Below are 25,396 nucleotides of genomic sequence, written 5' to 3' on the forward strand. Positions count from 1 at the left end.
CAGATCCTCTGTTTGGTCCACCACCCAGGACAATTGATCGGATCAAAGCAGGCGATCCCAAACAACGGTGCCGCAGACGGAGCAATTTTCTGGTCAGGCTCCGTTGACGGCACAACGCCCATCGCTCCCGAGTATACTACTCGCCAATGTCCAGTCTCTTGACAACAAGGTAGACGAAATCCGAGCAAGGGTCCAAATCTCTCAAATCCAAAGAGACATCCGAGATTGTAACATTCTCTGTTTCATGGAAACATGGCTTACTCGGGATACGTTATCAGAGTCGGTACAGCCACCTGGTTTCTTCACGTATCGCGCCGACAGAAACAAACATTTCTCTGGTAAGAAGAAGGGTGGGGGTGTATGCCTTATGATTAACGAGTCGTGGTGTGATCATAACATCATACAGGAACTCAAGTCCTTTTGTTCACCTGACCTAGAATTCCTTACAATCAAATGCCGACCGCATTATCTACCAGGAGAATTCTCTTAGATTAAAATCACAGTCGTGTATATCCCCTCCCAAGCAGACACCTCGACTGCCCTGAAATAACTTCATTGGACTCTATGTAAACTGGAAACCACATATCCTGAGTCTGTATTTATTGTAGCTGAGGATTTTAACAAGGCTAATCTCCCTAAATTTTATCAGCGTAACGAATGCGCGACCCGGGCTGACATTGTTACTCTAACTTCCGCGACGCATACAAAGCCCCCCCTCGCCCATTCCTTCAGCAAATCTCCATTTTGTTGCTCCCAGCTTATAGACAGAAACTAAAACAGGAAACGCCTGTGCTCTGGTCTGTTCAACGCTGGTCCACGCTTCAAGATTGCTTCGATCACGTGGACTGGGATATGTTCCGGATAGTGTTGAACAACAACATTGATGTATACGCTGATTCTGTGAGTGAGTTTATTAGCAAGTGAATCGGTGATGTACCCACGGCGACTATTAAAACCTTCATCAATCCAGGGTTTCTGGTTGGGGGCAGCATTCGCACAAAACTGAAAGCGCGAACCACTGCTTTTAATCAGGGCAAGGCGACCGGAAACATGACCGAATACAAACAGTGTAGCTATTCCCTCCCCAAGGCAATCAAACAAGCTAAGCATCAGTATAGAGACAAAGTAGAGTCGCAATTCAACGGCTAAGACACGAGGTATGTGGCAGGGTCTAAAGTCAATCACGGACTACAAATAGAAAACCAGCCCCATGGCGGACCCCGATGTCTTGCTCCCAGACAAGCTAAACAACTTCTTTGCTCGCTTTGAGGACAATACAGTGCCACCGACACGGTCCGCTACCAAAACCTGCAGGCTCTCCTTCACCGCAGCCAACATGAGTAAAACACTTAAATGTGTTAACCCTCGCAAGGCTGCAGGCCCAGTTGGCATCCACAGCCACATCCTCAGAGCATGTGCAAACCAGCTGGCTGGTGTGTTTACGGACATATTCAATCAATCCCTATCCCAGTCTGCTGTTCCCACATGCTTCAAGAGGACCACCATTGTTCCTGTTCCCAAGAAAATTAAGGTATCTGAGCTAAACGACTATTGCCCGTAGCACTCAAAGCACTTCATAATGATGGAAGTGAGAGACTAGTCAAGGATCATATCACCTCCACCCTACCTGTCACCCTAGACCCACTCCTTACTGCCCCAATAGGTCCACAGACGACCCAATCGCAATCACAATCACACTGTCCTAACCCATCTGGACAAGAGATATCTATATAAGAATGCTGTTCATCGACTACCATTCAGCATTTAACACCATAGTACCCTCCAAACTCGTCCATGGGTCTCAACCACACCCTGTGCAACTGGGTCCTGGACTTTCTGACGGGACGCCCCCAGGTGGTGAGGGTAGGAAACATCTCCACCCCGCTGATCCTCAACACAGGTGTGTTCTCAGCCTACTCCTTTGCTTCCTGTTCACCCATGACTGCGTGGCCACACATGCCTCCAACTCAATCATCAAGTTTGTAGACAACACTAGTAGGCTTGACGAGACGGCCTACAGGGAGGAGGTGAGGGCCCTCGGAGTGTGGTGTAACCTCACACTCAACATCAACAAAACAAAGGAGATGATCGTGGATTCAGGAAACAGCAGAGGGAGCATCCCCCTATCCACATCGACGGGACAGTAGTGGAGAAGGTGGCATGTTTTAAGTTCCTGGGCGTACACATCACAGACCAACTGAAATGTTCCACCCACACATACAGCGTGGTGAAGAAGGTGCAACACTTGTGTGTGAAAGGTAGTTGTTAATTGTTAGATTACGTGTTAGATATTACTGCATGGTCGGAACTAGAAGCACAAGTATTTCGCTACACTCCCATTAACATTTGCTAACCATGAGTATGTGACCAATGAAATTTGATTTGATGATAAACAGAGAGTAGCAGCAGCGTAAAAGAGGGGTTGTAGGGGGGCACTCAATGCAAATAGTCCAGGTAGCCATTTGATTACCTGTTCAGGAGTCTTATGGCTTGGGGGAAAAACCGTTGAGAAGCCTTTTTGTCCTAGACTTGGCCCTCCGGTATAAAGAGAGAACAGTCTATGACTAGGGTGGCTGGGGTCTTTGACCATTTTTAGGGCCTTCATCTGACACCGCCTGGTGTAGAGGAACACACACACCGGATCGACATCGACACAGTGAATTTGAGTGATTCGATTTAATGAGAGCACCAGAGAGAGAGGGAGTGTGCGCCCATCCCAGTCTGGCAGCTGGCCAAAACACACTTGGGGATGCCCTGCATTACAATGACCACTTAAAGATACAGCACTGCTTTGCTGCTGCTCTCTCCCGTCTTAGTGGAGGTACATGTATGTATCTGAATTGTCGCTATGTGGATTTGCAGTCTGCCTTCCCTCCCCATCCTGTGATTGGTAAAGAGCAACTGTGTTTATGAGGGGGGCTGTTCTACTGACGTGATGATGTGACAGTGAGTGTTGAGTATTGATCTGAAGCCCAGGTATACCCAGGTATTCTGACCTCTATGTATTTCACAGTGCTTATGTCTGGCTGGCGGTCTCTGTGTGCAAAGATATGAGGCATTTTTTATATGTTTGGTAACATCAAGTGATGGCTTGGATCATATAAGCCTGAATGATAAGTGCAAAAGAGGGAAGGGGAAAGAGAAATGGAAGGGGAGAGAGGAATGGAAGGGGAGAGAGGAATGGAAGGGGAGTGGAAGAGAGAGGGAAGGAGGGGGACCCTGTGAAAGTGAGCTCTTCTGCAAGCAGCTCTGCTTTTGCCTGCGTCTGCATGTGTGTGATTACTGACCACACATCTGCATGCCTGGGAGGATAGGAGGGAGAGAATGAAGGGAATGGAAGGGGAGAGGGAGGAGGGAAGAGATGGAGGAAGCAAAGTTGGAGAGATGGAGAGAGAGCACTCACAGCAGTGTGTGGTTGTGAGACTGTAGGAAGAAGAAATTGGTGGCCAATGCCAACACTTACGTGTGTGTTCTGCCCTTGTGTCCTTGGACCTGTTTGTCATGGAAATGAGCCAGGATGAGCTTCCTCTTCCTGTTCAGCTGTGACATCACACATTCACACACACTCCAGGTGTCTAAGCCACGAAAGGTAGTGTCAGATTGGTGAAATGAATTGTTCTTGGTTTGTGCAGAGTTGTATTATTCACAATCATACATTCAAATCAAAGACACCCTCCACTCCTCTTAGACAACAACCAAGAGCAACAACATGGATGGAAGAACAAGAGAAGGGAAACGTTTCTACAGCATCCAACAGAAGTCATGTATCTCACTCACTCCCCAGGCCCACTGTCTCTCTCTCTCTCCCCTGTATCACAACCGTGATTGGGTGGCGCACAATTGGTCCAGGTTTGGCCGGGGTAGGCCGACATTGTAAATAAGAATTAGTTCTTAACTGACTTTCCTAGTTAAATTAGGGTTAAATCAAACAAATACAAATCCCCCTCTCTCTCCCTCCCTCCCTCCCTCCCTCTCATAGCGCGGCTGTTTCTAAGGAGTCATCGTGGACCGCATCCTTTGCCCACAATAACATTAAAGAACACACACACATTATACAAACACACACATTAAATATACACACACACACACACACACACCAGTCCCACAGTCAGCATGGCAGTGCACACTTCAGTGGTTGTGCTGTTTCAGAGCGAGGGATCAGAAGTTTACATACACTTAGATTGTAGTCATTAAAACTCGTTTTTCAACCACTCCACAAATGTCTTGTTAACAAACTATAGTTTTGGCAAGTCGGTTAGGACATCTACTTTGCGCATGACACAAGTAATTTTTCCCACAATTGTTTACAGACAGATTATTTCACATATGTATCACAATTCCAGTGGGTCAAAAGTTTACGACAATTCCCGAAAATGATGTAATGGCTTTAGAAGCTTCTGATAGGCTAATTGACATCATTTGAGTCAATTGGAGGTGTACCTGTGGATGTATTTCAAGGCCTACCTTCAAACTCAGTGCCTCTTTGTTTGACATCATGGAAAAATCTCAAGAAATCAGCCAAGACCTCAGAAAACAAATTGTAGACCTCCACAATTCTGGTACATTCTTGGGAGCAATTTCCAAATGCCTGAAGGTACCACGTTCAACTGGACAAACAATAGTATGCAAGTATAAACACCATTTGACCACGCAGCCGTCATACCGCTCAGGAAGGAGACGTGTTCTGTCTCCTAGAGATGAACGTACTATGGTGCGCAAAGTGCAAATCAATCCCAGAACAACATTAAAGGGCATTGTGAAGATGCTGGAGGAAACGGGTACAAAAGTATCTATATCCACAGTAAAATTTGTCCTATATCGACATAACCTGAAAGGCCGCTCAGCAAGGAAGAAGCCACTGCTCCAAAACCGCCATAAAAAAGCCAGACTAGGGTTTGCAACTGCACATGGGGACAAAGATCGTACTTTTTGGAGAAATGTCCTCTGGTCTGATGAAACAAAAATATAACTGTTTGGCCATAATGACCATCTTTATGTTTGGAGGAAAAAGGGGGATGCTTGCAAGCCGAAGAACACCATCCCAACCGTGAAGCATGGGGGTGGCAGCATCATGTTGTGGGAGTGCTTTGCTGCAGGAGGGACTGATGCACTTCACAAAATAGATGGCATCATGAGCGAAGAAAATGATGTGGATATATTGAAGCAACAGCTCAAGACCTCAGTCAGGAAGTTAAAGCTTGGTCGCAAATGGGTCTTCCAAATGGACAATGACCCCAAGCACACTTCCAAAGTTTTGGCAAAATGGCTTAAGGACAACAAAGTCAAGGTATTGGAGTGGCCATCACAAAGCCCTGACCTCAACCCTATATAATTTCTTTGGGGCAGAACTGAAAAAGCGTGTGCGAGCAAGGAGGCCTACATACCTGACTCAGTTACACCAGCTCTGTCAGGAGGAATGGGTCAAAATTCACCCAACTAATTGTGGGAAGCTTGTGGAAGGCTACCTGAAACATTTCACCCAAGTTAAACAATTTAGGCAGTGCTAAATACTGAGTGTATGTAAACTTCTGACTCATGGGAATGTGATGAAAGAAATAAAAGCTGAAATACATTATTCACTCTACTATTATTCTGACATTTCGCATTCTTAAAATAAAGTGGTGATCCTAACTGACCTAAAACAGGGAATTTTTTAGTAGGATTCAATTTCAGGAATTGTGAAAAACTGAGTTTAAATGTATTTGGCTAAGGTGTATGTAAACTTCAACTGCATCTGACACAGGAAGGAGAGGACTGGCAGAGAATACACAACGATAACCCCCCCACCTCTCCCACTCTCCCTCTCTCTCCTCTCTCTCACACATACACACATTCTATATTTCTCCCTTCCTCATTTTCTTTCTCTCTCCTTATCTTGGTCTCTCCCTTTCACACGGTCTCTCTCACACACACATGGACATGCAGACACACCAATCTCCAGGGGACCCTCTCCACTCCACTACCTGTTGTCTTGGCAACCACACACTGTGTGTGGACCATGTGACGAAGAAGGTGAAGACCGAGCTCATATCTGCCGCATCGAGATTGACACACACACACACACACACACACATACTGGTGTGCATGCACAGATATGCTTCATAAAGATCCCAATAGAATAATGTCATGGCCTTTAGCCTGAAGAATCTGATTTCCAGTCACGCATGCTCGTGTGTGTGTTTGCACATGCATGCACGAAAGTGTGCAGAGACATGCACGTTCCCCACTGTGATAGTGGATTATCTAGTGAGCATGTGTTCTAACGCAAAATGGCTGCCGTGTGCATTACCCAGGTGGGTGCCTAGCTACACATTAGTGGGTGATGAAGAGCGGTGTTCCCATCATCTGTAAAGGGCTTTGAGACCTGGTGAAAAACACAATATGAATACAATTCATTAGTATATGGACCAGTACTCTGCAAAGGTGTTATGTCTGCATCTGTTAGTGAGTGTGTATTACTAGAGGTGTCTGTGTAACTGAATGATTGTGTTTGTCTGTGGAGGTCTGGTTTAGGGTGTGTGCATGCAGTTCTGTGTCCATATCAGTGCAGGGAAGTGTGTAAACATGTCTGATTGTGTTTACAGTATGTCTCTGAGGGTGTGTGGTGTGTATTTCTATAATCTTATATGTATATATTCCTGATTGTGTGTATACCGTATATATCTGATTATAAGTGTATCTATGTGTAGATGTGCGTGCCCAGCTGGTGGAGCAGCAGCGGTGTTTGGAACAGCAGACAGAGATGAGGGTGCAGCTGCTGCAGGACCTGCAGGACTTCTTCAGGAAGAAGGCTGAGATCGAGACGGAGTACTCCAGGAACCTGGAGAAACTAGCAGAGCGGTTCATGGCTAAGACACGCAGCACCAAGGACCACCAGCAGTACAAGTGTGTGTGTGTGTGTGTGTGTGTGTGTGTGTGTGTGTGTGTGTGTGTGTGTGTGTGTGTGTGTGTGTGTGTGTGTGTGTGTGTGTGTGTGTGTGTGTGTGTGTGTGTGTGTGTGTGTGTGTGTGTGTGTGTGTGTGTGTGTGTGTGTGTGTGCATAGCTCATATGTGTTTAAGTGTAAACAGTGGCTTTATGTTTGTGTTGATTCGAGTACAACCTCCCCGATGTTTCTTTCTCCTACAGAAAGGACCAGAACTTGCTGTCTCCAGTTAACTGCTGGTACCTGCTGCTGAACCAGGTAATGAATCTGTTTGTTTGCATGTGTGCTCAATCCTGAAGGCACATATTGCTGACATGTTGGTTCTCTTCATTAAAAAGTTGCCTGTGTTCAGGCAATATAAGCACATGATCTATCTCGCTCTTCAGGTGAGGAGGGAGAGTAAGGACCACGCCACACTCAGTGACCTCTACCTGAACAACGTCATCACCCGCCTCACGCACATCAGCGATGACTCCGCCCGCCTGCTCAAAAGAGTGAGCCAATCACAGCCTCTTCTCATACACGTGTCACAGAACATCAGGGGTCAGCGTTCAAAGTTGACTTTCCCAAGGGAATAGAGGGTTTAATAGTTTTGACGACAAGTCTGTTAGTATGAGAGGGAGCAAGAAGAGGACTAGAAGAGTTAATGTTTTCTAAGGAAAACTAAAGGCTCATATCTCCCCCTGTGTATTTTCCCAGAAGCCTCTTGGTTTGAGAGGGCGCTATAAAAGGAGCCACAAAGAATTAACCTGATGGGTTTTAATCAAAAGTACAGAAGCGGTCCACATTTCCCATCGTGTATTTTCAGAGAAGCCTGCCTCCGAGTGCTGTAGAACAAGTTTAAACACACACACCCTTTCTGAATTCAGCTCATCATGTTCATTATTCATCTCTATGTGGCTCCTGTTTTATTAATGAGAGCTAAAGTGCTGAGAGATCTGCTAGCTTGTAGCTACATACAGTACGCCTAGACATAGAGGCTTCGTAACTGTGTTATAACTGCTTATGAAGCCAGGGGCGCAACTTTGGTTTTAAAAGTGGAGGGACATAGTTTATTTTTTATATATATTTTTTTTTTACAGTCGGATAAACACTCAACTGCCTACCCAACCGCTCGGAGGCGTCCGCATGGTCTTAAAGCACATTATTGCCTCGTTTTGTATATCATTCCAATGATAAAACTGACTGCTGCCCCCCGTCCCCCAGTCCCTAGTGAAAGTTGCACCCCTGTATGAAGCTCTAGCACACAGAAGACACTTGTCAGTCACTGTGAGTGAGCCGAGGATGACACCGGCTGGTGACCATGACAACGAGTTTCTGACAGCCTGGTGTCCATGGTGACCGGCTCAGCTGGTCCACCTCACAGTGAGAAGGCTCGTGGAATGGGATTCATCCATTCTGGGATTTTAGAGTCATTTGGCTTAATGCAATATTAATGCTGTACAGAATGCTATAACTCAAACTCCCAAACTGGAAGGAGCTGTTTAATACATGAGGACTGAGACACACACACACAGGAGCTAGGAGCTACAGCCCGGCTCCTGCCACTATATGTTTTATTTATGGATTCATCTGTTTATGGATGGATTTATTTATTCATATGCCCTCTTTATCGGATTATGAAACGTTTCTCATTTGCAGTGATGACCCCCCTTCTCCACTGTGTTGATGAAATGTCTCTCTCCTCCTCCGTACCTCCTCTCTCGTCTCCCCACTCTGCTCCCCTCCTCCCCTCCCCTCCTCTCCCTCCTCTCTCAGAGTAAAGAGATCACCTTTCAGCTGCAGGAGGACTTGATGAAGCTCCTTAATGAACTCTATACCGTAAGTGACATCTATAACTGCCCCACACACAGTCTCCATTAAACATATCACTTTAGGGAGTTGAAATATTTTCTTACGGTCACTTTTCCTGTTCTCTCAACAATACATCATCAAAAACTGCCACACTTTCATTTTAAACATTGCAACATGAACTTTGAGGAATGAGTCACTTTTTCTGTGCTCTACCAATACTTGTAATTTCAGCAAAATGCTGCAAAGGAAAGTTGCTGAGCGTTAAGTTTAGTTAAGTGAAGGCTTGGCAGCCTTAAAAGCTTCTGGTGTAAATAAATAAACACATGAGCTAGAAAGAACTTAGAGGGGACAGGTCTGTTCCTAACCTCACAGGGTGAAGGGAGGTTTCGGTTGGGTGCAACTCTGCCAATGGTGGGCAACATTTGTCAGGTGCATTTCTATAGGTGACTGTGGTATGAGCAGTAAGGTCATGTTGAGGAGGCACGAAACAGGAGAAAACCCTTTCAAACGGAGGAGGTTACTACCTGAACTCGTTCAATGAGGAGCATTCTTTCTGCTTTCCGTGTCAAAACCTTTCTGTCCATTAGTGCCTTCTGAACACGACCCAAACGATTTGCCCTGGGCAGAGTTGTTGACAGATGGATGCATTGTGGGCTGTGGTTGCTAGGTGATGAAGACATACCACATGTACCATGGGGAGACGCTGAACGCGGAGACCAAGCTGAGGGATGCCGAACGTCAGGTCGGGGTTGGCAAAGTGGGGCCTGGTGGAGGGGTGGAGCCGCTATTTGGCATGCGTATAGAGGAACGCCACCAGAGACGCAACGCCGCCCGCAAGATGGAGAAGATGAGGGAGAAGGTACAGAAACCCATGAGGGACAACCTCTCCTTTCCTGTATTAATTTATATATATATATATATATATATATATTGTTTTTAGTCTAACTTTTATTTTCTCCTCACCCTTCTCTCTCGCTCTCTCCTCCCTCTGTCTGCTCTCATGCTTTCTCTCTCTGTCTGTCGCTCTCACCAGAGGAAGGCTAAGTACTCTGAGAACAAGCTGAAGTCTCTGAAGGCCAGGAACGAGTACCTTCTGACGATGGAAGCCACCAACTCCTCCGTGTTCAAATACTACATCCACGACCTGCCCGATATCATAGACGTGAGTTCACACACACACACACACACACACACACACACACACACACACACACACACACACACACACACACACACACACACACACACACACACACACACACACACACACACACACACACACACACACACACACAAAAAAAAAAAGCCGGTTTCAGTAGATTTCACTATTACCTAAGCAGTTGACATTTACTTCCGGCGCCGACAGAGATGGCCGCCTCGCTTCGCGTTCCTAGGAAACTATGCAGTTTTTTACGTGTTATTTCTTACATTGGTACCCTAGGTCATCTTAGGTTTCATTACATACAGTCGAGAAGATCTACTGAACATAAGAGCAGCGTCAATTCACCATCAGTACGACCAAGAATATGACTTTCGCGAAGCGGATCCTGTGTTCTGCCTTTCACCCAGGACAACGGAATAGAATCCAGCCGGCGACCCCAAAAAACGACTTCGTAAAAGGGGAAAACGAAGCGGTCTTCTGGTCAGACTCCGGAGATGGGCACATCGTGCACCACTCCCTAGCATTCTCCTCACCAATGTACAGTCTCTTGACAACAAGGTTGATGAAATCCGAGCAAGGGTAGCATTCCAGAGGGACATCAGAGACTGTAACGTTCTTTGCTTCACGGAAACATGGCTCACTGGAGAGACGCTAACGGAGTCGGAGCAGCCAGCTGGTTTCTCCACGCATCGCGCCGACAGAAACAAACATCTTTCTGGTAAGAAGAGGGGCAGGGGTGTATGCTTCATGGGTAACGTGACATGGTGTTGCCACAACAACATACAGGAACTCAAGTCCTTCTGTTCAACTGATTTAGAATTCCTCACAATCAAATGTCGACCACATTATCTACCAAGGGAATTATCTTCGATTATAATCACAGCCGTATATATTCCCCCCCAAGCAGACACATCGATGGCTCTGAACAAACTTTATTTGACTCTTTGCAAACTGGAATCCATATATCCGGAGGCTGCATTCATTGTAGCTAGGGATTTTAACAAGGCTAATCTGAAAACAAGACTCCCTAAATTTTATCAGCATATCGATTGCGCAACCAGGGCTGGAAAAACTTTGGATCATTGCTATTCCAACTTCCGCGACGCATATAAGGCCCTGCCCCGCTCTCCTTTCGGAAAAGCTGACCACGACTCCATTTTGTTGATCCCTGCCTACAGACAGAAACTAAAACAAGAAGCTCCCGTGCTGAGGTCTGTTCAACGCTGGTCCGACCAATCTGATTCCACGCTCCAAGACTGCTTCCATCACGTGGACTGGGATATGTATTGCGTCAGACAACAACATTGACGAATACGCTGATTCGGTGAGCGAGTTCATTAGAACGTGCGTTGAAGATGTCGTTCCCATAGCAACGATTAAAACATTCCCAAACCAGAAACCGTGGATTGATGGCAGCATTTGCGTGAAACTGAAAGCGGGAACCACTGCTTTTAATCAGGGCATGATGACTGGAAACATGACCGAATACAAACAGTGTAACTATTCCCTCCGCAAGGCAATCAAACAAGCTAAGCGTCAGTATAGAGACAAAGTAGAATCTCAATTCAATGGCTCAGACACAAGAGGTATGTGGCAGGGTCTACAGTCAATCACGGATTACAAAAAGGAAACCAGCCCCGTCACGGACCAGGATATCTTGCTGCCAGGCAGACTAAATTTTTGCCCGCTTTGAGTACAATACAGTGCCACTGACACGGCCCACAACTAAAACATGCGGACTCTCCTTCACTGCAGCCGACGTGAGGAAAACATTTAAACGTGTCAACCCTCGCAAGGCTGCAGGCCCAGACGGCATCCCCAGCCGCGCCCTCAGAGCATGCGCAGACCAGCTGGCTGGTGTTTTTACGGACATATTCAATCAATCCCTATCCCAGTCTGTTGTTCCCACATGCTTCAAGAGGACCACCATTGTTCCTGTTCCCAAGAAAGCTAAGGTAACTGAGCTAAACGACTACCGCCCCGTAGCACTCACTTCCGTCATCATGAAGTGCTTTGAGAGACTAGTCAAGGACCATATCACCTCCACCCTACCTGACACCCTAGACCCACTCCAATTTGCTTACCGCCCAAATAGGTCCACAGACGATCAAATCAAATCAAATGTATTTATATAGCCCTTCGTACATCAGCTGATATCTCAAAGTGCTGTACAGAAACCCAGCCTAAAACCCCAAACAGCAAACAATGCAGGTGTAAAAGCACGGTGGCTAGGAAAAACTCCCTAGAAAGGCCAAAACCTAGGAAGAAACCTAGAGAGGAACCAGGCTATGTGGGGTGGCCAGTCCTCTTCTGGCTGTGCCGGGTAGAGATTATAACAGAACATGACCAAGATGTTCAAATGTTCATAAATGACCAGCATGGTCGAATAATAATAAGGCAGAACAGTTGAAACTGGAGCAGCAGCACAGTCAGGTGGACTGGGGACAGCAAGGAGCCATCATGTCAGGTAGTCCTGGGGCACGGTCCTAGGGCTCAGGTCCTCCGAGAGAGAGAAGGAAAGAGAGAATTAGAGAGAGCATATGTGGGGTGGCCAGTCCTCTTCTGGCTGTACCGGGTGGAGATTATAACAGAACGTGGCCAAGATGTTCAAATGTTCATAAATGACCAGCATGGTTGAATAATAGTAAGGCAGAACAGTTGAAACTGGAGCAGCAGCATGGCCAGGTGGACTGGGGACAGCAAGGAGACCTCATGTCAGGTAGTCCTGGGACATGGTCCTAGGGCCCAGGCCAGTTGAAACTGGAGCAGCAGCATGGCCAGGTGGACTGGGGACAGCAAGGAGTCATCATGTCAGGTAGTCCTGGGGCATGGTCCTAGGGCTCAGGTCCTCCGAGAGAGAGAAAGAAAGAGAGAAGGAGAGAATTAGAGAACGCACACTTAGATTCACACAGGACACGGACTAGGACAGGAGAAGTACTCCAGATATAACAAACTGACCCTAGCCCCCCGACACATAAACTACTGCAGCATAAATACTGGAGGCTGAGACAGGAGGGGTCAGGAGACACTGTGGCCCCATCCGAGGACACCCCCGGACAGGGCCAAACAGGAAGGATATAACCCCACCCACTTTGCCAAAGCACAACCCCCACACCACTAGAGGGATATCTTCAACCACCAACTTACCATCCTGAGACAAGGCCGAGTATAGCCCACAAAGATCCCCGCCACGGCACAACCCAAGGGGGGGTCGCCAACCCAGACAGGCTGGCCACAACAGTGAATCAACCCACCCAGGTGATGCACCCCCCCCAGGGACGGCATGAGAGAGCCCCAGAAAGCCAGTGACTCAGCCCCCGTAACAGGGTTAGAGGCAGAGAATCCCAGTGGAAAGAGGGGAACCAGCCAGGCAGAGACAGCAAGGGCGGTTCGTTGCTCCAGAGCCTTTCCGTTCACCTTCCCACTCCTGGGCCAGACTACACTCAATCATATGACCCACTGAAGAGATGAGTCTTCAGTAAAGACTTAAAGGTTGAGACCGAGTTTGCGTCTCTGACATGGGTAGGCAGACCGTTCCATAAAAATGGAGCTCTATAGGAGAAAGCCCTGCCTCCAGCTGTTTGCTTAGAAATTCTAGGGACAATTAGGAGGCCTGCGTCTTGTGACCGTAGCGTACGTGTAGGTATGTACGGCAGGACCAAATCAGAGAGGTAGGTAGGAGCAAGCCCATGTAATGCTTTGTAGGTTAGCAGTAAAACCTTGAAATCAGCCCTTGCTTTGACAGGAAGCCAGTGTAGAGAGGCTAGCACTGGAGTAATATGATAAAAAAATTTGGTTCTAGTCAGGATTCTAGCAGCCGTATTTAGCACTAACTGACGTTTATTTAGTGCTTTATCCGGGTAGCCAGAAAATAGAGCATTGCAGTAGTCTAACCTAGAAGTGACAAAAGCATGGATTAATTTTTCTGCATCATTTTTGGACAGAAAGTTTCTGATTTTTGCAATGTTACGTAGATGGAAAAAAGCTCTTGATATGTTCTTCAAAAGAGAGATCAGGGTCCAGAGTAACGCTGAGGTCCTTCACAGTTTTATTTGAGACGACTGTACAACCATTAAGATTAATTGTCAGATTCAACAGAAGATCTCTTTGTTTCTTGGGACCTAGAACAAGCATCTCTGTTTTGTCCGAGTTTAATAGTAGAACGTTTGCAGCAATCCACTTCCTTATGTCTGAAACACATGCTTCTAGCGAGGGCAATTTTGGGGCTTCACCATGTTTCATTGAAATGTACAGCTGTGTGTCATCCGCATAGCAGTGAAAGTTTACATTATGTTTTCGAATAACATCCCCAAGAGGTAAAATATATAGTGAAAACAATAGTGGTCCTAAAACAGAACCTTGAGGAACACCGAAATTTACAGTTGATTTGTCAGCGGACAAACCATTCACAGAGACAAACTGATATCTTTCCGACAGATAAGATCTAAACCAGGCCAGAACATGTCCGTGTAGACCAATTTGGGTTTCCAATCTCTCCAAAAGAATGTGGTGATCGATGGTATTAAAAGCAGCACTAAGGTCTAGGAGCACGAGGACAGATGCAGAGCCTCGGTCCGATGCCATTAAAATGTCATTTACCACCTTCACAAGTGCCGTCTCAGTGCTATGATGGGGTCTAAAACCAGACTGAAGCATTTTGTATACATTGTTTGTCTTCAGGAAGGCAGTGAGTTGCTGCGCAACAGCCTTCTCTAAAATTTTTGAAAGGAATGGAAGATTCGATATAGGCCGATAGTTTTTTATATTTTCTGGGTCAAGGTTTGGCTTTTTCAAGAGAGGCTTTATTACTGCCACTTTTAGTGAGTTTGGTACACATCCAGTGGATAGAGAGCCGTTTATTATGTTCAACATAGGAGGGCCAAGCACAGGAAGAGGCTCTTTCAGTAGTTTAGTTGGAATAGGGTCCAGTATACAGCTTGAAGGTTTAGAGGCCATGATTATTTTCATCATTGTGTCAAGAGATATAGTACTAAAACACTTGAGCGTCTCTCTTGATCCTAGGTCCTGGCAGAGTTGTGCAGACTCAGGACAACTGAGGTTTGGAGGAATAATACGCAGGTTTAAAGAGGAGTCCGTAATTTGCTTTCTAATAATCATAATCTTTTCCTCAAAGAAGTTCATGAATTTATCACTGCTAAAGTGAAAGTCATCCTCTATTGGGGAATGCTGCTTTTTAGTTAGCTTTGCCACATTATCAAAAAGGAATTTTGGATTCTTCTTATTTTCCTCAATTAAGTTAGAAAAATAGGATGATCGAGCAGCAGTAAGGGCTCTTCGGTACTGCACGGTACCGTCCTTCCAAGCTAGTCAGAAGACTTCCAGTTTGGTGTGGCGCCATTTCCGTTCCAATTTTCTGGAAGCTTGCTTCAGAGCTTGGGTATTTTCTGTGTACCAGGGAGCTAGTTTCTTATGAGACATTTTTTTAGTTTTTAGGGGTGCAACTGCATCTAGGGTATTGCGCAAGGTTAAATTGAGATCCTCAGTTAGGTGGTTAACGGATTTCTGTCCTCTGGCGTCCTTGGGTAGGCAGAGGGAGTCTGGAAGGGCATCAAGGAATCTTTGTGTTGTCTGTGAATTTATAGCACGACTTTTGATGTTCCTTGGTTGGGGTCTGAGCAGATTATTTGTTGCAATTGCAAACGTAATAAAATGGTGGTCCGATAGTCCAGGATTATGAGGGAAAACATTAAGATCCACAACATTTATTCCATGGGACAAAACTAGGTCCAGCGTATGACTGTGACAGTGAGTGGGTCCAGAGACATGTTGGACAAAACCCACTGAGTCGATGATGGCTCCGAAAGCCTTTTGGAGTGGGTCTGTGGACTTTTCCATGTGAATATTATCTGCAATGACTACAAGGTCCGATAGGAATTCAGGGAACTCAGTGAGAAACGCTGTATATGGCCCAGGAGGCCTGTAAACAGTAGCTATAAAAAGTGATTGAGTAGGCTGCATAGATTTCATGACTAGAAGCTCAAAAGACGAAAACGTCATTTTTTTTGTAAATTGAAATTTGCTATCGTAAATGTTAGCAACACCTCCGCCTTTGCGGGATGCACGGGGGATATGGTCACTAGTGTAGCCAGGAGGTGAGGCCTCATTTAACACAGTAAATTCATCAGGCTTAAGCCATGTTTCAGTCAGGCCAATCACATCAAGATTATGATCAGTGATTAGTTCATTGACTATAATTGCCTTTGAAGTAAGGGATCTAACATTAAGTAGCCCTATTTTGAGATGTGAGGTATCATGATCTCTTTCAGTAATGACAGGAATGGAGGAGGTCTTTATCCTAGTGAGATTGCTAAGGCGAACACCGCCATGTTTAGTTTTGCCCAACCTAGGTCGAGGCACAGACACGGTCTCAATGGGGATAGCTGAGCTGACTACACTGACTGTGCTAGTGGCAGACTCCACTATGCTGGCAGGCTGGCTAACAGCCTGCTGCCTGGCCTGCACCCTATTTCATTGTGGAGCTAGAGGAGTTAGAGCCCTGTCTATGTTGGTAGATAAGATGAGAGCACCCCTCCAGCTAGGATGGAGTCCGTCACTCCTCAGCAGGTCAGGCTTGGTCCTGTTTGTGGGTGAGTCCCAGAAAGAGGGCCAATTATCTACAAATTCTATCTTTTGGGAGGGGCAGAAAACCGTTTTCAACCAGCGATTGAGTTGTGAGACTCTGCTGTAGAGCTCATCACTCCCCCTAACTGGCAGGGGGCCAGAGACAATTACTCGATGCCGACACATCTTTCTAGCTGATATGCACGCAGAAGCTATGTTGCGCTTGGTGATCTCTGACTGTTTCATCCTAACATCGTTGGTGCCGACGTGGATAACAATATCTCTATACTCTCTACACTCGCCAGTTTTAGCTTTAGCCAGCACCATCTTCAGATTAGCCTTAACGTCGGTAGCCCTGCCCCCGGGTAAACAGTGTATGATCGCTGGATGATTCGCTTTAAGTCTAATACTGCGGGTAATGGAGTCGCCAATGACTAGAGTTTTCAATTTGTCAGAGCTAATGGTGGGAAGCTTCGGCGTCTCAGACCCCATAACGGGAGGACTAGAGACCAGAGAAGACTCGGCCTCTGACACCGACCCGCTGCTTAATGGGGAAAACCGGTTGAAAGTTTCTGTCGGCTGAATGAGCGACAGCGGTTGAGCTTTCCTACAGCATTTCCTTCCAGAAACCGTGAGAAAGTTGCTGCGGGGACTGTGCCAGGGGATTTATACTACTATCTGTACTTACTGGTGCACAGACACTGTTTCATCCTTTCCTACACTGAAATGACCCTTGCCTAACGATTGCGTCTGAAGCTGGGCTTGCAGTACAGCTATCCTCGCCGTAAGGCGAGCACAGCGGCTGCAATTAGAAGGAATCATGATAATGTTACTACTTAGCTTCGTCTGTTGGGGGTCCTGACGAATCGTGTCCAGATAAAGCGTCCGGAGTGAAAAAGTTGAGGAAAAAATAAATAAATATATGAACTGTAATTAAAAAGTGAAAACCGTAAAATTGTCAGGTAGCAAAATAGGTTGGCAACAAAATGCATAGCAATTCGAAAACAAGCCTGCAAGTTGTGACCGGAAATGACACAGTACACAGTAAACCATGTGTTCTCAACCACACTGCACACTGCCCTAACCCATCTGGACAAGAGGAATAACTATGTGAGAATGCTGTTCATCGACTACAGCTCGGCATTTAACACCATAGTGCCCTCCAAGCTCGTCATCAAGCTCGAGACCCTGGGTCTTGACCCCGCCCTGTGCAACTGGGTACTGGCCTTCCTGACGGGCCGCCCCCAGGTGGTGAGGGTAGGCAACAACATCTCCACCCCGCTGATCCTCAACACTGGGGCCCCACAAGGTACGTTCTGAGCCCTCTCCTGTAGTCCCTGTTCACCCACGACTGCGTGGCCACGCACGCCTCCAACTCAATCATCAAGTTTGCGGACGACACAACAGTGGTAGGCTTGATTACCAACAACGACGAGACGGCCTACAGGGAGGAGGTGAGGGCCCTCGGAGTGTGGTGTCAGGAAAATAACTTCACACTCAACGTCAACAAAACTAAGGAGATGATTGTGGACTTTAGGAAACAGCAGAGGGATCACCCCCCTATCCACATCGATGGAACAGTAGTGGAGAGAGTAGTAAAGTTTTAAGTTCCTCGGCGTACACATCACAGACAAACTGAATTGGTCCACCCACACAGGCAGCATCGTGAAGAAGGTGGAGCAGCGCCTCTTCAACCTCAGGAGGCTGAAGAAATTTGGCTGGTCACCAAAAGCACTCACAAACTTCTACAGATGCACAATCGAGAGCCTCCTGTCGGGCTGTATCACCGCCTGGTACGGCAACTGCTCCGCCCACAACCGTAAGGCTCTCCAGAGGGTAGTGAGGTCTGCACAACGCATCACCGGGGGCAAACTACCTGCCCTCCAGGACACCTACACCACCCGATGTCACAGGAAGGCCATAAAGATCATCAAGGACAACAACCACACGAGCCACTGCCTGTTCACCCCGCTATCATCCAGAAGGCGAGGTCAGTACAGGTGCATCAAAGCTGGGACCGAGAGACTGACAAACAGCTTCTATCTCAAGGCCATCAGACTGTTAAACAGCCACCACTAACATTGAGTGGCGGCTGCCAACACACTGACTCAACTCCAGCCACTTTAATAATGGGAATTGATGGGAAATAATGTAAAATATATCACTAGCCACTTTAAACAATGCTACCTAATATAATGTTTACATACCCTACATTATTCATCTCATATGTATACGTATATACTGTACTCTATATCATCTACTGCATCCTTATGTAATACATGTATCACTAGCCACTTTAACTATGCCACTTTGTTTACATACTCATCTCATATGTATATACTGCACTCAATACCATCTACTGTATCTTGCCTATGCCGCTCTGTACCATCACTCATTCATATATCTTATGTACATATTCTTTATCCCCTTACACTTGTGTCTATAAGGTAGTAGTTTTGGAATTGTTAGCTAGATTACTTGTTGGTTATTACTGCATTGTCAGAACTAGAAGCACAAGCATTTCGCTACACTTGCATTAACATCTGCTAGCCATGTGTATGTGACAAATAAAATTTGATTTGAAAAGTGTCGGGTGTGTCTTTCTTTCTCCAACACATTACCATCCCCTCCCTCCCTCCCTCCCTCAGTGTTGTGACCTGGGGTACCATTCCAGTCTGAGTCGTGCGTTGAAGACCTACCTGTCTGCAGAGCTGAGTCTGGAGGCCTCCAGGCGGACAGGGTTGGAGGTACTGGAGGGGGCCGTAGAGGGCCTGGATCCTGCCCGAGACAGGCAGCGCCTGCTGGGCCTCTACCCCACTGCCTTCTGCCCCCCGCCACGCTTCAGCTTCCAGCCCCACATGGGGGACCCCGTGAGTGCGCAACAGTGCAAAAACACACAAGCACGGATTCACACACAGACGTACCCCCCCCCCCGTGGGTGCCCGGTCATGCTGTGTGTTGTTCCTGTTTCCTGTCAGGTGACCCAGATAGCCGCCCAGCCACAGGTGCAGGCAGAGCTCACATCTAGGCTGCAGCAGCTCCAGTCACGCCTCTCCACCCTGAAGATAGAAAACGAGGAGGTGAGAGACAGACATTTATCACACAGTCAAATGTACTTCAGTTTCCCAGTGTGCTTTGCTGGAGAGGTGATACCAGACATGTACAGTTTCCCAGTGTGCTGTGTTGTCGTTTGGTTGACTCTCTGACCACATGCTGCGGGACGGAGGAGAGGGAGATTGGGTTGGAGTGATTTTGTGACAGAGGTAGACTTATAAATAAACCATTTTTGTACCCTGAAGCTAGAGCTTTTGTTTGGTTATTTATAGTGTGTTTTTGGTGTGTGTATTACTGTTGAGAAGATTATATATGCAATTGCTGTGGAATGGGAGGGCAGCTGTTATCTAACCCTGAAGGGCACAGAAGTGCTGATGAAGACTGGAGTAATGAGCTGCATCTGCATGTCTCAGCACACACACACACACACGCACACACCGTAATTACCATACACAAATAAACACTCTCACACACCACCTGCACCATACAGATTTAAGATGTGCACACACGCTCGCTCAAACCTCATATCCACAAGACATGAACACACACATACACCACACATCCTCTGTGAGCGACTACTTTGGTCTAACTCTATTTACCCGCAGGTGAAGAAGACGTCGGGGGCCACTCTCACCACCCTCCAGGACATGTCAGTGCTGGATGACTATGACGTTTCCCAGAGTTTCACCCACAGTCCCTCTTCAGAGTCTGTCAAGTCCAGCGTGTCGGACGGCTACCTAAACAAACCCAGCCTCGCCAAGCGCCGTGCCAACCAACAGGAGACGGAGTTCTTCTACTTCACGGTGAGACACTCACTCAGAGACAGACACACACACACACACACACACACACACACACACACACACACACACACACACAGGCTAGTTGATGTCGACAGTTAGGTAAATATACAGTTAATAAACGCCCCCCATGTGCTTCTGTCGGTGGTCCACAGAAGTTCCGTGAGTATCTGGAGGGCAGTAATCTGATCTCCAAACTACAGGCCAAGCACGACCTGCTGAAGAAAGCCATGGCCGAGGGTAAGAGACCTCACGCTCGCTCTTGCTTTCTCGATTCTTTCTCACGGCCTACCCTCTTTCTTTCTCTGTCTCTCTCGTTCTCTTTGTTAGCCTGATTCACGCTGGGCTCTCGTTTTTGTTTCACTTGAACCCGTGTAGTGAAACAGAATGTGAGCTTGCGATATCAGGGTGGTCAAACAAGGCTATCTTTTTGTAACTACCATCTCTCTCACTGCCTCTTTTATATGGCTGAGAAATATACCTTATGTGCTAATGCCCTCCCTTTCTGACAATTAAAAAAAAACTGCCCTCTCTCTGTCTGCCTGTGTCTTTCATGTCTCTCCAGGGCATATAGCAGACACGCTGACCACCAGGTATAGCTCTTAAACATGTTATTGACTGAAGCACTGTTCTATCCGTTTCTATATTTTAAATTGTCTCACCTCTCGTCTTAGTTTTAATTTGCAGAGCTCTGAGTCACTGTTGTCTCTGTTTCTCTCCCTAGCCGTGGACGAAAGAACTCCCATAGCAATCACCAGGTAATGTTTCCACTGTTCCTCCCACTGCTTATGTGTGTCTGTGTGTGGTTGGCCTCTGGCTGCTTAATTGCCTGGATGTGTTTTTTAGGACTCGACTAAAGCCATTCCTCTGCTGGTGGAGAGCTGCATTCGTTACATCAACCTCCATGGTGAGTCCGACTGTTGAAAACAACATGGTGGATCCTCCCCTTAGCCAATTTGGAGGCTAGGGGTTAGGAGCCAAGTCCTTTTCAAGTTCCTCTGATGTGTACTGACACATGATTAGACTCTCATAACCGCCTCCCATCTCCTTCAGGTCTTCAGCACCAGGGCATATTCCGTGTGTCCGGGTCGCAGGTGGAGGTCAACGACATCAAGAACTCATTTGAGAGAGGTGAGAGGTCACTGTGAGGTCATCATACTTGTGCTTCCAGGTCAGGGGAAAGGAAACTAACCATGTCCGTCTCTCTGTTGCCAAGGTAACGACCCCCTGATTGACGAGGAGAATAACCATGACATCAACTCGGTGGCCGGTGTGCTGAAGCTCTACTTCCGGGGGCTGGAGAACCCCCTCTTTCCCAAGGAAAGGTTCAACGACCTCATTTCCTGTGTCCGTGAGTAGCAATTCTTTCCTCTAGGGTGTGGGAGGTGGCTGGACAGGAGGACAGGGGTCACTGTTTTAAAGGTGGGAGTGGTGTTGTTTTTGTGTGTATGCAATTAGTTTGTGTTTGTAAAAAGCATCAGCTGTGAAGGTTTTGTGATTTACCATGAATGCAGCTGACATTTGGACAGCTCTAACACGCAATGTGTTGTAAAAATGACCTTTTCACCAGTCGATACGGCCCTTAATTCAAAAGTATTTAAAATGCAACAGATTCCAATTGCTTTACATGCTTCACATAAATGCACTGTTTGTTTTAGGTCTCCATAAATGATCAGCGCCTGTTCATTGACAAAAAGAGACGTTTTGAAATGCAGTAATATAAAGTCTTATGAGTAATACATTTCATTTTGGCACTGTCAAAATGGGTCCCGCTATCCCTCTGTCCCTGTATCTCTCTATCTCTCTCTTCCTCCCACACACGTCTCCAATGCCATGTCTGTCTTTCTGAAACACACACAGAGAGCTAGCTGCCTCTCTCTCTGGGCTGCTTATATTTCAGGATGTTTCAGGATTACACTTCATGAGTTCCTGGGAATATTACTGACTGTGTGTGTGTGTGTGTGTGTGTGTGTGTGTGTGTGTGTGTGTGTGTGTGTGTGTGTGTGTGTGTGTGTGTGTGTGTGTGTGTGTGTGTGTGTGTGTGTGTGTGTGTGTGTGTGTGTGTGTGTGTGTGTGTGTGTTCCCACAGGTATAGAGAGCCTGTATGACAGAGCTCAGTGTATTCGTAAGATTCTACTGGGTGTTCCACGGGCGACTCTGGTCGTGAATAGATACCTGTTTGCCTTCCTCAACCAGTGAGTGTCTGTATGCTAACACAGAACCACACATGAACCACGTCTGGGCTAATCTAGAATCCACATATCCACACAGAAGCAGTACTGGGTTCGACTAGAACACATACAACCACACAGAACCAGGTCTGGGTTAGTCTAGAACATATAGAACCAAGCTGAACTAGATCTGGGCTCGTTAAGAGCACACAGAACCAGGTCTGGGGCTAGTATAGAACCCAGAGAACCACACAGAACCAGTACTGGGTTAGTCGAGAGTACACAGAACCAGGTCTGGGCTAGTACAGAACCCAGAGAACCACACGGAACCAGTACTGGGTTAGTCTAGAGCACACTGAACCACACAGAACCAGTACTGGGTTAGTCGAGAGCACAGAACCAGGTCTGGACTAGTATAGAACCCAGAGAACCACACAGAACCAGTACTGTGTTAGTCTAGAGCACACTGAACCACACAGAACCAGTACTGGGTTAGTCGAGAACACCCAGAACCAGGTCTGGGCTAGTGTTGAACACACAGAACCAGTATTGGGTTAGTCGAGAACATGTAGGTCTGTGGTAGTCTAGATCACACAGAACCACATACAACACGGTCTGTCTATTTGGCTGAACACAATGTCTCATCTCTGCAGCTCCAAATAGAGATGGAGCAGGAAGTGTGAACGTGAGGAGAGAGTGAGAAGTGTGAGGTGCAGGTGTGATCTACCACAGCAGAGTCTGAATGTTAGATTGCAGAGTGTTAGATTGCAGTATTCGGTATGAGTATGATGAACATTCCGTATACTTCTGTTTGTATCCTGGAGTTAGTGTTTTACTTCCTGCCTGGTCATGTGATGTGGTGTTTAAGTAGTAACATTTTGCCCTGTGCCCCCTGCCCAGCTTATCCCAGTACAGCGATGAGAACATGATGGATGCTGGGAATCTGGCCATCGTCTTCGGCCCCACCCTGCTGCCCACGCCCGACGCCCTGGACCAGGTGGCATGCCAGGCGCATGTTAATGAGGTCATCAAGACGGTCATCCTGCACCACGACAACATCTTCCCCGACCCCCCGGAGCTGCCTGGGCCCATCTATGAGAAGTGCATGACCGGAGACCAGTACTGGTGAGACAGATGGACTATACTGTATACTCCAGCCTTGCAACCAACCTTCTGTTCATCATTTTGTGAATTACCAAGGGGGCCTGGTTCTAGCAAGTCTGTCTAATATTGCTGACTGTTGCAGTTATGGTGCTTACATTCCCTTTTTCATCCTTTCTCTCCCTTCACACCCAAACTCTCTTTCTCTCCCTTTATCCTCTCCAGCGAGAGTCCGTTCAGCGAGCCGGGTGGGGAGGCGGAGCCTGATGGCGGCACAGAGACTCAGACCAGTGAGGAGGGTACGCTCTGACCTCTGACCTCTGCACAATCACCCAGTGGGCTTCTCTCTCTTATCCACCAATGGATAGAGAGCTGTCTCCATGGCAACAGCTAGCATAGAGACTCCCCTCTCTCCCTCTGTCGTCTTTCGCTGTGTGCAGTGTGTGATTCCCATTGTAAGGGGGAGGCGGTGGGGTGATGGCTAGCTAAGACTCTTATTCTCTGATTTCTCTTTCGCGTCCCCCTCGTTCCTCATTGGCTGAGCTCGGAAGGTCAAGCCGGGGACATTAGTGATTGACAGGTCCCCCTCGATCATACGATTTGGCTCTTATCTCTCTGTCCTTCTGCCTCCCGCTTCCCGCCCCCTCTCTCTCTCCATTTCTATCTTTCTCTCTTCCTCTCTCTCTGTCTCTCAGAGGGGGAAGCAGTAGAGGCAGTGGCCAGGTTTGACTATACGGGCCGGTCGGGGCGGGAGCTCTCCTTTAAGAAGGGAGTGACCCTGCAGCTGTTCCAGCGTGCATCACATGACTGGTGGGAGGGGCGACTCAACGGCACCCATGGCCTGGTGCCTCACCAGTACATAACACTGAAGGACAGGCAAGTACACGGCTACAGCATAGCTAGCGCATAGCATACACGCTAAGTGACACGGCCATGCCAAGAGAACATGTCTGTAAAATATGCCTACAGCGGCATCCCATTGTGGATTGTTATCAAATTAACTGTTGAATGAAAATGTACATGCTCAACTCCTTTTTACTGTATCAAAGGAACTGCCTCTTTGACTCTTTAAACATATTTTGGGGGATTGATTGACTGACTGAATTGATTGATGACCTAAGTTATTAATTCAATTGATTGGCGTTAACAATTACTGGCCACTGGTATTGGTTGACTAACTGATCATTTGTCTGATTTGTTAGTGCCTTGATTGGTTGGGTAACAGGTTCTGTTTAACACTGGTTAGTTGGTAAGAGGTGCGGTGTGTTGTTTCAGGCCCGACTCTGCATCAACAGTGGACAGTGACAGTGGGAGCACTAGCAATGATGACAAGAGAGCTAGAAGTGAGCTGAGCTCTCCTACTGACAGACAGCCTGAGACCTACAACAGGTCAGTAGTTAGATCGCCAGAGACCAACAACAGGTCAGTAGTTAGATCGCCAGAGACCTACAACAGTATAGTAGTTAGATCGCCAGAGACCTACAACAGTTTAGTAGTTAGATCGACAGAGACCAACAACAGGTCAGTAGTTTGATCGCCAGAGACCAACAACAGGTCAGTAGTTTGATCGCCAGAGACCAACAACAGGTCAGTAGTTTGATCGCCAGAGACCTACAACAGGTCAGTAGTTAGATCGCCAGAGACCTACAACAGTTTAGTAGTTAGATCGCCAGAGACCTACAACAGTTTAGTAGTTAGATCGCCAGAGACCTACAACAGGTCAGTAGTTAAATCGGCAGAGACCTACAACAGGTCAGTAGTTAGATCGCCAGAGACCAACAACAGGTCAGTAGTTTGATCGCCAGAGAC

The 25,396-nt window shown here is 47.0% G+C and overlaps 1 protein-coding gene across 1 annotated transcript in view; it reads left to right on the forward strand.

The window, feature by feature from the left end:
* The window catches only part of LOC124014603 (SLIT-ROBO Rho GTPase-activating protein 1-like), a 40,701-nt gene that overhangs the window by 11,839 nt on the left and 3,466 nt on the right, over positions 1 to 25,396 (forward strand). The window contains exons 2-21 of the mRNA XM_046329785.1: positions 6,690 to 6,885; positions 7,127 to 7,181; positions 7,310 to 7,417; positions 8,682 to 8,744; positions 9,385 to 9,576; positions 9,751 to 9,879; positions 19,110 to 19,331; positions 19,440 to 19,541; positions 20,121 to 20,318; positions 20,471 to 20,555; positions 20,881 to 20,908; positions 21,040 to 21,073; positions 21,162 to 21,222; positions 21,369 to 21,446; positions 21,532 to 21,666; positions 22,405 to 22,510; positions 23,387 to 23,611; positions 23,813 to 23,886; positions 24,283 to 24,463; positions 24,863 to 24,976. Of these exons, the coding sequence (XP_046185741.1) occupies positions 6,690 to 6,885; positions 7,127 to 7,181; positions 7,310 to 7,417; positions 8,682 to 8,744; positions 9,385 to 9,576; positions 9,751 to 9,879; positions 19,110 to 19,331; positions 19,440 to 19,541; positions 20,121 to 20,318; positions 20,471 to 20,555; positions 20,881 to 20,908; positions 21,040 to 21,073; positions 21,162 to 21,222; positions 21,369 to 21,446; positions 21,532 to 21,666; positions 22,405 to 22,510; positions 23,387 to 23,611; positions 23,813 to 23,886; positions 24,283 to 24,463; positions 24,863 to 24,976 (2,386 nt within the window). The remainder of the gene's footprint in view (positions 1 to 6,689; positions 6,886 to 7,126; positions 7,182 to 7,309; positions 7,418 to 8,681; positions 8,745 to 9,384; positions 9,577 to 9,750; positions 9,880 to 19,109; positions 19,332 to 19,439; positions 19,542 to 20,120; positions 20,319 to 20,470; positions 20,556 to 20,880; positions 20,909 to 21,039; positions 21,074 to 21,161; positions 21,223 to 21,368; positions 21,447 to 21,531; positions 21,667 to 22,404; positions 22,511 to 23,386; positions 23,612 to 23,812; positions 23,887 to 24,282; positions 24,464 to 24,862; positions 24,977 to 25,396) is intronic.

The sequence above is a fragment of the Oncorhynchus gorbuscha genome, linkage group LG25 (assembly GCF_021184085.1).
Source record: "Oncorhynchus gorbuscha isolate QuinsamMale2020 ecotype Even-year linkage group LG25, OgorEven_v1.0, whole genome shotgun sequence".
Taxonomy (NCBI): Eukaryota; Metazoa; Chordata; class Actinopteri; order Salmoniformes; family Salmonidae; genus Oncorhynchus; species Oncorhynchus gorbuscha.